The sequence below is a fragment of the Pongo abelii genome, chromosome 3 (assembly GCF_028885655.2).
Source record: "Pongo abelii isolate AG06213 chromosome 3, NHGRI_mPonAbe1-v2.0_pri, whole genome shotgun sequence".
NCBI lineage: Eukaryota > Metazoa > Chordata > Mammalia > Primates > Hominidae > Pongo > Pongo abelii.
Genome location: NC_071988.2, coordinates 47,082,163 through 47,098,726, shown reverse-complemented (window position 1 = coordinate 47,098,726; position 16,564 = coordinate 47,082,163). Strand labels below are relative to the sequence as shown.

General features: G+C 39.3%; 2 protein-coding genes across 13 annotated transcripts in view; one reads left to right on the top strand and one right to left on the bottom strand.

Moving 5' to 3' along the window:
* CORIN (corin, serine peptidase) overlaps window positions 1–16,242 on the top strand; it is a 269,106-nt gene extending 252,864 nt beyond the window's left edge. For 4 of the 5 annotated variants that reach the window (XM_063723401.1, XM_063723400.1, XM_063723399.1 and 1 more), the window contains 3 exons: window positions 6,504–6,775; window positions 9,866–9,999; window positions 14,362–16,242. In XM_063723401.1, coding sequence (XP_063579471.1) covers window positions 6,504–6,775; window positions 9,866–9,999; window positions 14,362–14,544 — 589 coding nt within the window. In that variant the 3' untranslated portion in view covers window positions 14,545–16,242. Of the gene's footprint in view, window positions 1–6,503; window positions 7,800–9,865; window positions 10,000–14,361 lie in introns of those variants that run through there. The other variant, XM_063723402.1, reaches the window with a different exon arrangement.
* Window positions 1–16,564, bottom strand: part of ATP10D (ATPase phospholipid transporting 10D (putative)) — a 158,940-nt gene that overhangs the window by 12,168 nt on the left and 130,208 nt on the right. For 7 of the 8 annotated variants that reach the window (XM_024245725.3, XM_063723387.1, XM_063723391.1 and 4 more), the window contains one exon: window positions 1,500–2,606. The exons of the other annotated variant lie outside the window; for it this stretch is intronic. In XM_024245725.3, the coding sequence (XP_024101493.3) occupies window positions 2,482–2,606 (125 nt within the window). In that variant the 3' untranslated portion in view covers window positions 1,500–2,481. Of the gene's footprint in view, window positions 1–1,499; window positions 2,607–16,564 lie in introns of those variants that run through there. 8 annotated transcript variants of the gene reach the window in all.

Genomic DNA, 16,564 nt, shown 5'->3' with positions numbered 1-16,564 from the left:
GGCAATTTCTCAAAGATCTAGAAGCAAAAATACCATTTGACCCAGCAATCCCATTACTGGGGATATACCCAAAGGAATATAAGTCATTCTATTATGAAGATACATGCATGCATATGTTCATTGCAGCACTATTCACAATAGCAATGACATAGAATCAACCCAAATGCCCATCAATGATAGACTGGATAAAGAAAATGTGGTACACATACATCATGGAATCCTATGCAGCCATAAAATGGAATGAGGTCATGTCATTTGCAGGGACACGGATGAAGCTGGAAGGCTTATCCTCAGCAAACTAACACAGGAACAGAAAATCAAATACCACATGTTCTCATTGATAAGTGGGAGCTGAATGATGGGAACACATGGACACGTAGTGGGAGATAACACACACTGGGGCCTGTTGGGGGTAGGGGTGGGTGAGGAAGAGCATCACGGAGAATAGCTAATGGATGCTGGGCTTAAGGTGATGGGTTGATCTGTGCAGCAAACCACCATGGCACATGTTTATCTATGTAACAAACCTGCACTTCCTGCACATGTATCCCGGAACTTAAAATAAAAGTTGAAGAAAAAAAAATCTGTTTGCCCTGCCTGTTACAGATAATTTTTTAAAAATACCAAGGATAGCTGGGTGTGGTGGCTCACACCTATAATCCCAGCACTTGGAAGGCCGAAGTGGGTGGATCACCTGAGGTCAGGAGTTCAAGACCAGATTGGCCAACATGGTGAAACCCTGTCTCTACTAAAAATACAAAAATTAGCCAGGCATGGTGGCAGGTGCCTGTAATCCCAGCTACTTAGGAGGCTGAGGCAGGAGAATCGCTTGAACCCCCGAGGCAAAGGTTGCTGTGAGCTGAGATTGCGCCATTGCACTTCAGCCTGGGTGACAAGAGTGAAACTCCATCTCAAAAAAATAAAAAATAAACAAATAATACAAATGAAATGCCAAGGACAGAGCACAATATTAAAAGTAAGAGATTCCTAAGATTTGTAGAACAGCAATGATGCCATAGTGTGGTATTTCTTTATTTAGTGCAGATTTGGTAACCTTCAGATGATCTCCAAATCACCACTTAGCTATGCTATTTCTGGAGTAAGTCTTGTAAAATAGATAAATTTCTATCATAGTTGTTAATTATAATATTAACTTTATTAAACAGGAAAAATATTAAATATAAGATATTCTAAGCAAAGTCAGAGAGGGTGAGAGAAGGGAAATTTTTCACTCCTAAGAAAAGATAAAGATGGAAATCTTGAAATTTGACTAGCTGAATTGAGTGAAAAATTTCATGTCTAAACTAGAGCTGAGTGTGGCAAATTGCAAACCAAAGGGACTGATTTTTGCCTCCAGAGACATTGTGCTTGCAATTCTGTATAAATTCCTCTGGATGCTATAGCGTGTCTGACATATGTAAGTGGCTGAGTTTTTTTTTTCTCTAGAGTTAATAATTGAAGAATTGTAAGTTGAAATCATACAAGCTCAATATTGTCTATGAAGTACATTTATTATTAAAACAATAGTGTAAACATGAAGCAAATTAGACTCTAAATGTGATTTCAAGGAATAAAACACTATCCACAGTGAGGACAAAGAAGAATAAGGTGTTTTAACATCTTCCTCAGTTGTTTTCCCTGGGATTGGTGGAGTCTCACCTGGCTTCACCTTGGCCTGCTTCCTTCCTCTCACAGTCTGAAGTTCTTTGCACAAACTTCTTTAAGGATGTGCCAGCTCTCCTTGCTGCTGCTTTGAGGCTTGACAGTCAAATGGCAAGTAATTCCCTTTAAACTGAAGATTTTCAGCTTCTATACTTGCCTTTCTTTTCTTGGTAGCCTAATTTAGCTCTTTTTTTTTCCTTTGGCGATGGAGTTTTGCTCTTGTCGCCCAGGCTGGGGTGCAATGGCTGATCTCAGCTCACTGCAACCTCCACCTTCCAGGTTCAAGCGATTCTTATGCCTCAGCCTCCTGAGTAGCTGGGATTACAGGTGCCTGCCATCACACCTAACTAATTTTTGTATTTTTTGTAGAAACGGGGTTTTGCCATGCTGGCCTTGAACTCCTGACCTCAGGTGAGCCGCCCGCCTCAGCCTCCCAAAGTGCTGTTATTACAGGTGCGAACCACCGCACCTGGCTGTAATTTAACTGTTTTTACTAAAATAGTCATATGATCAGAGTCTGTTTCCATGTGTTTCTCCAATGGTACTTTTTTTTTTTTTTTCTTTTTTTTGCGATGGAGTCTAGCCCTGTAGCCCAGGCTGGAGTGCAGTGGCATGATCTTGGCTCACTGCAACCTCCACCTCCAGGGTTTAAGTGATTCTCCTGTCTCAGCCTCCTGAGTAGCTGGGACTATAGGTGCACGCCACCTCATCTGGGTAATTCGTACTTTAGAACTGATACTAAACTCATGTGGCATTCATGTAGCCTGAAATTGTCCTCCTTCTTTTTGCTTCTACCCAGACACAGGGCTGTCTTTGCCGTTACTCCTGACTCCTTCTTTTCAGCACTTGCTTGATGTAACAATCACCATGTATGTACATCTCCTTCACACGAGGAGACTCTTTCAAACAACAGGCTGGGTTTTTCCTTGTTCTGTTTTCAGTTTCTGCCATACCCAGGGTGACAGGAGGGAAGACATCAAAAGAGACATTATTTTTTACAATATACTCATAACAAAAAGAAGAAAAGAACACTGCCATCACTGAATACAAAAAAAAATGTGAATTTCCTGTGTATATATTTTTTCTTTTGGTGGATTTTTTTTTTTTTTTTTTTTTTTTGAGATGCAGTCTCGCTCTGTCACCCAGGCTGGAGTGCAGTGGTGCCATCTCGGCTCACTGCAAGCTCCGCCTCCCGGGTTCACGCCATTCTCCTGCCTCAGCCTCCCGAATAGCTGGGAGTACAGGCACCCGCCACCATGCCCGGCTAATTTTTTGTATTTTTAGTAGAGACGGGGTTTCACCGCGTTAGCCAGGTCTCGGTCTCCTGACCTCGTGATCCGCCTGTCTATACCATAAGGACAGTAGTTTATGTAACAAGAGACTACTGGGTACAAATTAATGTTTAGCAGTTTTATTGACACTAATTTTTTATAATTAGAATTGCGTTAATCTCAATACAGTAATTAAGTCCAGAATTTTGATGTTATTCAATTTTGTTAAAAAGAATTTGGAATGTTCGATTACTCAAAATACTGCTTATGATTTAAGCATGTGGATGAATGTTTTTCACAGCCAAAACTTAGTAACGCTATCCAAGGGCAAGAAGCTATTAAGTAGGCAGAAATTTGAAATAAATTATTGCTTGATTTCAGGTGTCTGAAACAATAGAATCTCAAGCACATATTGAACTTCTCAGATGGTAATGCACTTATTACTGTGGACTGAAAAAGGAAGGAACGAGAGAAAGAAGAAAGGAGAGAAGGGAGGAAGGGAAGGAAGAAATAAGGAAAAGAAAGAAGGAAAAAAGGAAAGGAAGAAGTAAAAGAAAGAAGGAAAAAAAGGAAAGAAAAAGAAAGGAAGGAAGGAGGGAAGGAAGGAGGGAAGGAAGAAAGGATAAGAAAAGCATGTTCTTTTAGTGACAGCTTTATGTAATGAAAAATAATTCTTCTGGGCTGGGCTTGGTGGCTTACACCTGTAATCCTAGCACTTTTGGATGCCCAAGGCAGGAGGATTGCTTGAGCTCAGGAGTTCAAGACCAGCTTGGGCAACACAGCAAAACCTTATCTCTACTAAAATTCCAAAAAAAAATTAGTCAGATATGGTGGTGTGTGTCTGTAGTCTCAGCTACTTGGTGGGGGGCTGAGGCCAGTGGATCGCTTGAGCCTGGGCGGTTGAGACTGCAGTGAGCTATCATTATGCCACTGCACTCCAACCTGGGTGACAGAGTGAGACCCTGTCTCAAGAAAAGAAAAAAAAAGAAATTATTCTATAACATTATCTTGTAATGCTCATGTGATAGTACTACCTGCATTTTAATCTAATTGTTTATTTAATTGTCTACCTTCACTCAATTATAGTGTTTGTATAGGCAGGGAATCATGCTTTTCTTGCTTATTCTTGTAATCCCTAACACAATGCTTGGCATAGAGAAAATTGCTATATATCTCTATCTCTCTATTCACTGAATGATGTCCGTTCCTCTGATATCCCTGAAATTACTATTTTTTTTTAATGGAAAAAGGACAACATGCATGACTATATAGAGGGATCTGTTAGTAGAGTCTGCCCCAAGTATCCAACAATACTAAAAACCAAGTGAGTGCCCACCTTGGCTCCTCCTTCCTAACTCTCTTGAAATCTCAGCCTTTCGAATCTTTGCCATGCTGATGGTAAAGAAAGGCGTGCCAAGAAAAGAAGGGTTGTGGGTGGGGTTTTGCCTAAGATTCCCTAGAGAGCTCTTAAAAATACAGACTCCCAGGCCCCAGTCCATGAGCTTCTGTTTCAATTGATATGGGGTGATGCCCAGAGAATCACTATTTTAAAGGCTCCCAGAGGATTCGGTGTTCAGCCTGGATTGAAAAACAATTGGTCTAGCTGGTCAAATCAACCTACTTTAGTTGATTTGGTCTCAAGCTCCCAAGCAGGAACAGTGGTAGTGTGGCTGACTCACATTACCAGAGTATAAGGAAATGCCCACAATTAAAGCTCTACCCTTGCCCCAACACTGTGGTCCAAGAAATGTCCACATTTTTGATCCTGACCACTCTAGTGAAGGAGAGACTGGGAGTGAAGGAAGGGATGGAGGGAGTGATGAAGAACAGACCTTGACTTTGTGGTTAGAGTCAAAAACATTCATTGAGCCATCATTAAATAGGTACTTGTTGAGGAACTACTGTAGGCCAGGTACCAAGCCCTGTGAATAAAGCAGTGAAAAAGACCAGCCAAATCCCTGCCTTCACAGAGATAACTATATTCTAGGGGCCAAGACAGAGAATAGACAAATGGTTATATCAATGTCATTGATATCAATGGATAGTATGAGAAGAAAAGTAAAGCCGTGTCAAGTAGAGTGAAGGGGGCAGAGTAAGCGTGAGACAGGTTGGCTGGGGAAACAGCTCGGAGCAGATGATGTTTGAGTTGAGACCTGGATGAAGAGAAGGAGTAATGGTAGGACCCATGTGAGAGCTGGGGGACCATCAAGGGAAATAGCTCCTGAGTTGAGGATGCTCTTGGCATGTTCAAAATTAGCAAGAAAGTCCTTGGGGTGAGAATGAGCATATGGTGTAGGACCTCAGAGGCCAGGGATAGGAGTCTAGGATTTGTCTCAAGTGTGATACAAAGCTTTTGGAGAATAGTGAGCAGAAGATGGATTAATCTAATTTTATTTTTAAAATATTGCTCTGACTAATATAGAGGATATCATCAATACATATCCTGATAGTAAGGAAAATGGACTATAGGGACTAAGATTAGAAGAAGGACCATGATTTGGGAGGCCATTGCATGGCCCGTGTAGTTGAGAGTAGCTTAGATTAGGATTATAGCCATGGAGGAGGGAGAAACAGTAAGATGTGGGATATATTTGAAAGCAGGATTGGCGAAGACTTGCTGATGCATTCAGTGTTGGGTGTAAGAAAAAGAGAAGATTCACCTGGGTTGATTATAGTATTAAGTTACTGTAAACCGAATCCTGAATGCTTAAATACTGTGGCATACATGGTGAGCCCTCAATAAATGTTGGCTCAAACATCCAACTGAGAGTGTTAAGTAGACCATTGAACATTAAGTCTGCAGCTCAGGGAAAGGATTTGGGGTCATCAGGGTATGATGAGATTTAAAACCATTGGACTAGATGAAATCAAGGGAGTATGGAGTGAGAATAGACAGCTGAGAGTGAAGTTCCAGAGCATTTCAACATGGAGACTGAGAGCCAAAGAGGAGAACCCAGAAGAAAAGACTGAGAGGGAAAGGTCCATGAGGTTGGAAGAAATTTTGGAGCATGGCAAGACCTGGCAGCCAAGTGAAGAAAGTGTTTTAAGGCGGGAATCGACTAAAATATTGTTGACAAGTATTCAAAAACAGTGGAGTATGAGAATGACCATTGGAGGTTGTGGGTGACCTTTTTAAGCCCTGAGCTGGAAATCTGTAGGAGGTTCCCCTGGCATTTCTTCAAGTCACTTGCTCTTTCTTGGAGGAATCTCTTAGTCTTGGCTTCTTCTTCTTTTTCACTTTTCCTCTTGCTCCTCTCTCTTCTTCATAGCTTTTCATTATGTTGCTCATTCTGTGAAGCAAGTAACTAACTCTGCCTGCCCTTAAAACTGAAGAAGTTTTATGTTAAAGACTAGCCCCATTCAGGAATCATGAGCTATGCTTTCTGCAACAATAATACTTATTTGCTAATCACTCAGGCTATTATATAAATGCCACTTATATGAATACATTGAGAGGTGGGCATGAAAATGGCCATTATTTACATAAATAAAATGTTTTAAAATTACATGTGAATTTCACATGATAAACTAGAGTTTAAGATGCCAATAGCTCTTGAATTATAATTTTAGGAGAGAGAATGCTGCAGTTTGGAAAGTGGTGCTTGGCATCAACAATCTAGACCATCCATCAGTGTTCATGCAGACACGCTTTGTGAAGACCATCATCCTGCATCCCCGCTACAGTCGAGCAGTGGTGGACTATGACATCAGCATCGTTGAGCTGAGTGAAGACATCAACGAGACTGGCTACGTCCGGCCTGTCTGCTTGCCCAGCCCGGAGCAGTGGCTAGAGCCCGACACGTACTGCTATATCACAGGCTGGGGCCACATGGGCAATAAAAGTAAGCCAATGTATTAGTCCATTCTCATGCTGCTATAAGCACATACCTGAGATTGGGTAATTTGTAAAGGAAAGAAGTTTAATTGATTCACAGTTCTGCAGGGCTGGGGAGGCCTCAGGAAACTTACAATCATGGCGGAAGGGGAAGCAAACATGTCCTCCTTCACATGGCAGCAGCAAGGAGAAGTACTGAGCAAAAGGGGGAAAAGCCCCTTATAAAACTGTCAGACCTCATGAGAACTCACTATCAAGAGGGTAACTGTCCCCCACGTTTCAATTACCTCCCACCAGATCCCTCCCATTACACGTGGAGATTATGGGAACTACAATTCAAGATGAGATTTGGGTGGGAACACAGCCAAACCATATCAGCCAGGATCTTCAGGAGCCTGAGAAACATTGTGTTCCTCAGTTGGGAGGCTGAGGCAGGAGGATTTCTTGAGCCTGGAAGGTGGAGGCTGTAGTGAGCCAAGATCTCACCACTGCCTGGATAACAGAATGAGACCCAGTACCTAGACCCAAAAGCTAGGTAGCTTTTGGCCATGATTTCCCATTTTCTCTTACAAAAATATAGCCACAAATGGTAAATACTTAGCGATGTGTCACACTTCATCTGCTGTGCAAATCATAGACATTGATAATGAACCATGGCATTTAAAATGGCCAAGCTCAGATGCAATCTCAAAAATCCCTCTCCACACTTCAGAATCTCTCTCCGGGGAGCTACTATTAATGTTTTGGAGCTTCCTTGTGGCAGGAGGAGACCTGTCACTGAACTGTGCTTTGGACTCTCTCTATCTGCCTGCAGATAGCCCAATGATAGAGACAGTCACTGGGAATCTCTGCAGTCAAGCTGCATGGTCGTATTTCGAATTCTATGTTACGATTTGGTCTTATCAACATCTGTAGTACAAACTATAAGTCCTTCAAGAAAGTATATTGATTTGCTATTTGACTATTTAAATTGATTAAAATAGTTTGGCTCTGTAGATGACTTAACATATAAAACACATAGAAATTTAAAATGTGTACTCTGTATTTACTCTCAGCCCCTACAATGGACTCTCTCATTCAGTTTGACCTAATTTAGAAATAATAATTGTTTGTTTATTTGTTTGTTTTTGAGATGGAGTCTCATTCTGTCACCCAGGCTGGAATGCAGTGGCACGATCTCGGCTCACTACAACCTCCACCTCCCAGGTTCAACAGGTTCAAGTGATTCTCCTGCCTCAGCCTCCCGAGTAGCTGGGATTACAGACATGTGCCATGACGCCTGGCTAATTTTTTTTTTTTTTTTTTTTTTTTTTGTATTTTTAGTAGAGACGGGGTTTCACCATGTTGGCCAAGCTAGTCTCAAACTCCTGACCTCAGGTGATCCACCCACCTGAAACTTAAAAAAACAAAAAAACTGTAAGTGCTGCCTACTCTGTCCGTATCAAGTATAATGCCATGGCTTTCAAGAATAATAATGTATATTGGCATTCTGTTATTAGCCTTAGAAATTGTATATTTGAAGGAATTTTTTCTTAAAATTTAGTCAGATAAGGTTTGAGTTACGTTGAATTTCTTTTCTATTTCATCAATTACAGAATAGGAAGGAAATTCAATAGGCAGAAGTCAATGACTTTTTCAAAAAAACTCACGTGTAACAATTTTGAAGGCAATGTTAGACATGCTGTCACCATTCCTATGCATCTGTTTTTTTTCAAAGCTATGATTAATTCTGTAATTTAAGAGCAGAATATGCTTGATATTGTTTCTGCTTACATTCCTCCTACAATATCCATATTGAACTCAGAGCAATAGTGCAACATAATGAACACTCCACACATGTAGTATAGCATGAATTGAGCCCAGGAGTTCAAGACCAGCCTGGGCAACATGGTGGAACTCTGTCTCTACAAAAAAAAAAAATTAGCTTGGCATGGGGGTGTGTGCCTGTAGTCCCAGCTACTTGGGAGGCTGAGGTGGGAGGATTTCTTGAGCCTGGAAGGTGGAGGCTGCAGTGAGCCAAGGATTTCTTGAGCCAAGGTGGAGGCTGCAGTAAGCAAGTGACCACTGCCTGGGTGACAGAATGAGACCCTGTCTCAAAAAAAAAAAAAAAAAAAAAAGCAAAGTTCTGCTGAATTCAGTCAGAAAGACGTGATTGATCTGACTATACAACTTTCAAGCTTACTATAAAATGGAAAAAAATAGCAACTACCTAACTCACAGGAGTATTGTAAAGATTAAAGGCAATGAGACCCACTAGTGCCCAATAAATGTTAGCTATTGTTCTTATTCTTTTGACAACCTATGAAACATCCGCTGTCTGCATCACACTGATTTTCCTAAAAATGGCTCTTTCTTCCAATAAGGTACCCAGTAGTGCTTCACCATCACTGCTTAAAAGAAGAACAGTGTGTATAATTTTGCAGAACGGCTAAACAGTGAAAGATTCACGCTGTCTTGCTTCAAGAAATCCATTGTCATTCTTCAAGAACTTTTAAGCAAGATGGAATTCACATATTCTCTGTCAATACCAAGGGATGGCTTTGTGCCTTTCGATATCTCTCTGTCATATCCTCTAGGATTAGAGGTTCTTACATCAAGTAATGGCTGCTGGGGCACATATTGAGACGTATTCTTTTCATCAAGAATAGGACAACCCTTCCCTGTTAGATTAAACAGGTTTTCTGTACTTTAGCAGAGCAGGACTATCATGCTGAGTTGACGCCGAGCTGGCAGCCTCCTATCTGGCAGCCAGCAGAGCTCTGGCTTGATTTTTTTCTTTTCTTTGTAGTAGCTATTGTTTTGGTTGTAGCATACGGTAAGGATGAACCAACTTACTTAACCAGTCTGGGCCTCGGTTTCCCCATTAATAAAATAAAGGAGTTTCACCGGATAATTGCTATGAACGCTTCTAACTAGAAAATTCTGGTTCCAAACCAGCCATGCCTTTAAAATGACATTTCAAGTAAAGAATATGCCTCTCTTGGTATAAAAATATTTATATTATATTTGCATTTCATATTTGGCTAGCCTCACTAGCCTCACTTTTGAGTCATTTTATCATCATATATATATATATTCTTATTTTTTAAAAATTCAGTGCCATTTAAGCTGCAAGAGGGAGAGGTCCGCATTATTTCTCTGGAACATTGTCAGTCCTACTTTGACATGAAGACCATCACCACTCGGATGATATGTGCTGGCTATGAGTCTGGCACAGTTGATTCATGCATGGTAAGTTGCTTTCTGGTTACCAAGGAGATTCAGTTCAACAATAACTTCAGTGGATTCCTATAAACTCATTATTATGTATGGCCCTTTGGAAACATTTTTTGAAAATTGTTTGTTGCCAAATGTTTAATTATTAGCAGCACATTTTCCTGCAGCTGGTACACAAGAAATCCCCATAATTACACCCATCCTCTTTATTCAGGGTGTCTTCTACTGTCTCATCTACTATATGGGGAACATCACCCTTGGTCAGCAACAGGAGAAAAACAATTTTTCCTGTTCATCTCATTCAACCATTTTAGTGGCTAGGATAAATGAGGTTCTAAGAGGAGCTAGTAGTAACCATGGCTTCCACCTGGTTGCCCCAGGGAAGCAGGGCAGGCATGAAAGGACATTGTCAGCCATTAGGGTGATGGCAGGAAGGCACACATCAACACCCCAACTTCCAGGGTGTGAGACAGGACTACCTTTGTCTCAGGGGTCATCACACTGGTGTTGTCTGGGCCCTCACTTGATTGCCAGCATGTCCTCAAATGTCACTGAACTCAACCTTTAGATACTCAGGATTCATGGCCATGAGAGTTTGTAGAACCTATTAACCTAATAGTGTAGAGGTGCCTTTTTATTTTTACTTAATAGACACACATCAAACATTATACTGGACTGGCTCCCCGGAAAGGAGGGAAAAGTGCAAGTGCTCAAATAAGCTGGTAACAAAAACTGGGGAAGACAGTTATTATACTATGCTGCTGTGAAGCACCTTTGTTATTTTACTGCTTTGGAGTAAATTGCCCCCTACAGTTTAGTAATGAAGAAAAGATACAACAGTGCTCTTAAGTACTAACCCAATTTAAATAAATTATATTTTTGATGATCCATTTTAGAATGGAAAAATCAGGGTATTGAAAATGGCCCTGTGGTGATTCCTTAGATAGTTGTCATGGGAAAGAGGGAGGCAGACAGCTCCCTTGGCATTTCGCTGAGACCACCCTCCTTTCTGCCTCATGGCTACAAGTCATCCTGCTGAGGTGGATGGTGGTAAAGGAATCCCTCCCTTCTCTACAGGAGGACTGGGTTTGATTTCCTAGGCCCAAAATAAAGTGTTGTAGGAGGCAGCACAATGTGGGTGTGGGGCACAGGATTTGAAGCCTGAAAGATCTGGGTTGGAGCTCATCTCTGCCAGTAAGACCAGTATAACCCGGGGAAGTTATCTAACGTCTCTAGATAGCTTTCTCATGAGTAAAATGGGACTAATTCTGTCCATGAGGATTAACTAATGTATTTGGAAGCCCATATCTTTCACATATCTGTATATGATATCTGGCACATACTTAGACATTCAATGAATAGTAATTACGCCAATATTAACATCTATCAATTTAGTGCTTATTATGTTTCAGGCTCTCTGCAAAACGCTTTCTAATAACTCATTTAATGATCACAATCAACCCATATGGCAGTGTCTTTATTTTCCCTAAACAGATCAAGAATACAGGAGGTTAAGTAATTTGCCCCAAATCAGCCAGCATGAAGGTGGCAGATTGAAGATATGAAACCAGGCAGTCTGGCAGCAATGATTAATATAAATACATTTCTTCCTCTCTCCAATGTCATTTGGAGGTTTACCAAAAACTAGCACCTCTTGGCACGCAGCAATGATTAATATAAATACATTTCTTCCTCTCTCCAATGTCATTTGGAGGTTTACCAAAAACTAGCACCTCTTGGCACATGTTCAAGATCATCTCTTGGCAGTTGCTAAAGGAGGGGAAGGGATATGATTCCTTGACAGAGAGCTGAAGGCCCACAGACACAGGCATGGGCATGTTCTTATCATGATGCCTAATAGGAACCAGGTCTTGCCAACTTCTTTAGTAGTGGGAGTTCAGTGGTGTGGGTATACTAAATGCATACCAGATATTCTCTAACGCAACTTCAGGTAGAAAACAAAATAAACAAAACCTACTTTTTACTATATCAGAAGCAAATTTTTCTACTTAAACCTCTATTATATGACATATATTATTTTCCTTAATTGTATCAACAGGACATAATGAAGTGTGAGTTACTCCGTGACAATCTATAAACCAATACTGAAGCCAAATATAAATGTTGGTTTCAAGCCCAATATTACAAAGAGGACCAAAAGAACAGACCAGATCAGTTGTGCCTTTAGCTGTAGTCTCCCTTTCATTTTTAATTGCTTGCTTTTCACCTTTCATTTTGCACTTAATGGAGTGCCTAGCTGACTCACTAAGCCTAACTCAAAACCCACATCTCAGGAAGGCATTTTTTATTCCTCTCCACCTGGAAGTCATCATTCATTCCTTTGACCTCCTCTTTCTAGCCATTAGATTTTGCTTTCATGTGAAGTTATTCTTGTTACCCAAGCTGATTTTGGCTGCTCTGGGACAAAGACAGTGACTTATTCATTTGTTTATACACTAGTACAGAACTTTGCAAAGAGTAGATGCTAAATAATTATTTTATTAAATGTCTGATATGGAAGTGAAAATGTGCTGAGATTCTAAATACGTTCCATTTTAATCACCCTCTGACATAATAGTTCCACTTCAATAGCCAAGCATCTTATATATTTTATATAAGGAGAGATGAAGAATGAAATACCCTATGTATATGAAATGTGTGAAAACAAATTTGTGAAAATAATTTGTGAAATGTTTCCAGGAAATTTTTCTTTTTTGTCTAAGCATTATATACATGTAACAAAGAAATTTTGCTTTAAAAAAATTCAATTAGGCAGAAAAATTCAGCTCCTTGCAAGTTCTATGCTTATGATTTTGGCTTAGGGTATTGGAAAGTTACAAATTTAAAGATCATCGCTTACACAAAAGCATACAGCACAATCACAATTTTAATCTCTTTCTTCTTCTTCTTTTTTTTTTTTTCCGAGATGGAGTTTCACTCTGTCTCCCAGGCTGGAGTGCAGTGGCATGATCTTGGCTTACTACAACCTCCAACTCCTGGGTTCAAGCGATTCTCCTGCCTCAGCCTCCGGAGTAGCTGGGATTACAGGTTTCCACCACCACACCTGGCTAATTTTTGTATTTTGAGTAGAGACAGGTTTTACCATGTTGATCAAGTTGGTCTGGAACTCCTGACCTCAAGTCATCTGCCCGCCTCAGCCTCCCAAAGTGCTGGGATTACAGGTGTGAGCCAGCGCGCCAGGCCTAATTTCTCTTTCATAGCAATAATATTCACTAATATTCCTAAGAAGCAGGGTAGCCTAGTAGTTATAGGGTTGGAATCCTGTTACCAGACTGCCTGGATTCAAATCCAGCCTCTGCCAATGAATAAGTTATTTAACCTGTGCTTCTGTTTCATCATCTCCAAAACAGATATAATAAATAATATAAACTCTTAGGTATTTTGTAAAGATTAAATGAGCTAATATGTGGAAAATGTTTAGAAGAGGATCAAGAAACGTTAGTCCTATGTTCTTCAACAATACCAAGTAGGAAGACCATAGATATGCTTCTAATTCTGAAAGTCTTCTAAGTCAAGGAGTATTTGTAACCTTCCACAATGAATTCACATATTTACTTTTTTATTTTCCATAATACCAGCTCTTCTTTTTTGAGGCAGTGCAGAATACACCTTTGTTTTCAGATGTAGCAAGTATTGCTATCTGTAATGCCATAGCATTTTATCATTAACTATATTTGGGGGAATAACTGAATATAATTCAACTGGAATCCTTAAATATCATGAATGAAAATCCCTATATATATGAAATAAAATACAGGCTATTAATGATTCATTATAAATAATTTTAAGTGGTCTTATTTTGTATTCAACTATGCCAAATTAAAAAGTCCTAAGAACTATTAAGAAGTGTAGTAAGGGACCCCAAATTGTGTTATACTTAATGTATTCATTCACAAAGCAAGAATCTTGAAAATAGATATTTTAGAATATGTTTGCAGTACTGTGTGTGTGGGGGATCTTTATTCCATTTTGGGTACTTTCCACAGTCATAAGATAAGTCAAGCTTAAATTAGAATGAGGTCAATTTTGAGGTAATTAGTTCTGATAAGTTTTAAAAACTTTATGACATAATTTTATAAGTGCAGAAAATGCCCAAAAAGGTAATTTCCTGGGGGAAAATATAATTTCATCCCAAGCCACTCCACCCTTTTAATGATCAGAGTTTAAGATGTTTATTTGAAAGTTCTATTTTTACAGTGGAAAGCACAATTCCTCCACAGGCCGACAAGGATAGCTTTGTTGAAACTTTCCAAGTTGGTTAATCTGGGTTTAGCTTTACTGTATCCTCAGGATAGCATGGACACACATTACGGTCCTGAAGTGCCAGTTCCTAACTCCCATCGTTACTCATTGCAGGGCGACAGCGGTGGGCCTCTTGTTTGTGAGAAGCCTGGAGGACGCTGGACATTATTTGGATTAACTTCATGGGGCTCCGTCTGCTTTTCCAAAGTCCTGGGGCCTGGCATTTATAGTAATGTGTCATATTTCGTCGAATGGATTAAAAGACAGATTTACATCCAGACCTTTCTCCTAAACTAATTATAAGGATGATCAGAGACTTCTGCCAGCTACACTAAAAGAAAATGGCCTTCTTGACTGTGAAGAGCTTCCTGCAGAGAGCTGTACAGAAGCACTTTTCATGGACAGAAATGCTCAATCATGCACTGCAAATTTGCATGTTTGTTTTGGACTAATTTTTTTCAACTTATTTTTTCACCTTCATTTTTCTCTTATTTCAAGTTCAATGAAAGACTTTACAAAAGCAAAGCAAAGCAGACTTTGTTCTTTTGCCAGGCCTAACCATGACTGCAGCACAAAATTATCGACTCTGGAGAGATTTAAAATCATGCAGATGCTACAGTAACAGGTTATGGAATGTTCTCTTTTATCCTATCACAGAAAAAGACATAGAGATTTAGGCTGATTAATTATCTCTGCCTTTGTTTCTCAAGCTCAGTGCGTAGTGGTAAATTTCAGTGTTAACATTGGAGACTTGCTTTTTTTTTTTTATACCCGACTTTTTTTTTATTACACTTCAAATTTTAGGGTACATGTGCACAACGTGCAGGTTAGTTACATATGTACACATGTGCCATGTTGGTGTGCTGAACCCAGTAACTCGTCATTTGATTTATTAAAAGCCAAGATAATTTACACGTTTAAAGTACTTACTATTACCCTTCTAATGTTTGCATAATTCTGAGAACTTATAAAAGACAGCAATAAAAGACCAATGTCATCCATTTAGGTAGCAAAACATATTGAATGCAAAGTTCTTTAGATATCAATATTAACACTTGACATTATAGGACCCCCATTCTAGATGTATATCAAGATCGTAATTTTATAGAAGAGTCTCTATAGAACTTTCTTCATAGCTGGGTTTGTTCAGGATATATGAGTTGGCTGATTGAGACTGCAACAACTAGATCTATATTTATGGGCAATAATTTGTTTTACTTATGTGGCAAAGAACTGGATATTAAACTTTGCAAAAGAGAATTTAGACGAGAGATGCAATTTTTTAAAAAGAAAATTAATTTGCATCCCTCGTTTAGTTAAATTTATTTTTCAGTTTTCTTGTGTTCATCCATACCAACAAAGTCATAAAAAGCATATTTTAGAGCACAGTAAAACTTTGCATGGAGTAAAACATTTTGTAACTTTCCTCAAAAGATGTTTAATATCTGGTTTCTTCTCATTGGTAATTAAAATTTTAGAAATGATTTTTAGCTCTAGGCCACTTTACTCAACTCAATTTCTGAAGCAATTAGTGGTAAAAAGTATTTTTCCCCACTAAAAAACTTTAAAACACAGATATTCATATATACTTAATTTAATTAGTCAGGCATCCATTTTGCCTTTTAAACAACTAGGATTCCCTACTAACCTCCACCAGCAACCTGGACTGCCTCAGCATTCCAAATAGATACTAACTGCAATTTTATACATGTATTTTTGTATCTTTTCTGTGTGTAAACATATTTGAAATTCAAAAAGTTTTAGCAATTTCTATACTATTCATCTCCTGTCCTTCAGTTTGTATAAACCTAAGGAGAGTGTGAAATCCAGCAACTGAATTGTGGTCACGATTGTATGAAAGTTCAAGAACATATGTCAGTTTTGTTACATACTCAATGTATCAACTTTTAGCCTGCTCAACTTAGGCTCAGTGAAATATACATATTATACTTATTTTAAATAATTCTTAATACAAATAAAATGGTAATGGTCTAATCACCTTTTTTTTTTTGGATGGATATGGGTGGCAAGTCCTAAGAAATTGTTTCTATCTCTATAACAGCATGCTGGCACCCTGTTTACCAATCACAATTCACCTCCCTTATATCTCACTCTCACAGGTACATGCTCTTTTATTTTAGAGGATCAATGGCTCCTTGACTGGTCTGAAATTAGAGGTTGCTAATAGTCTCAAATTGCCCATTAAGTGTCCAGTGGGAACTTTAGTCCTGGTAAGGGCACACAGATCTTTAACATCTAGAGTACATTTTGGGAACCCAATACAATGATTTTATACATCTTTTGTAATACGGTTATA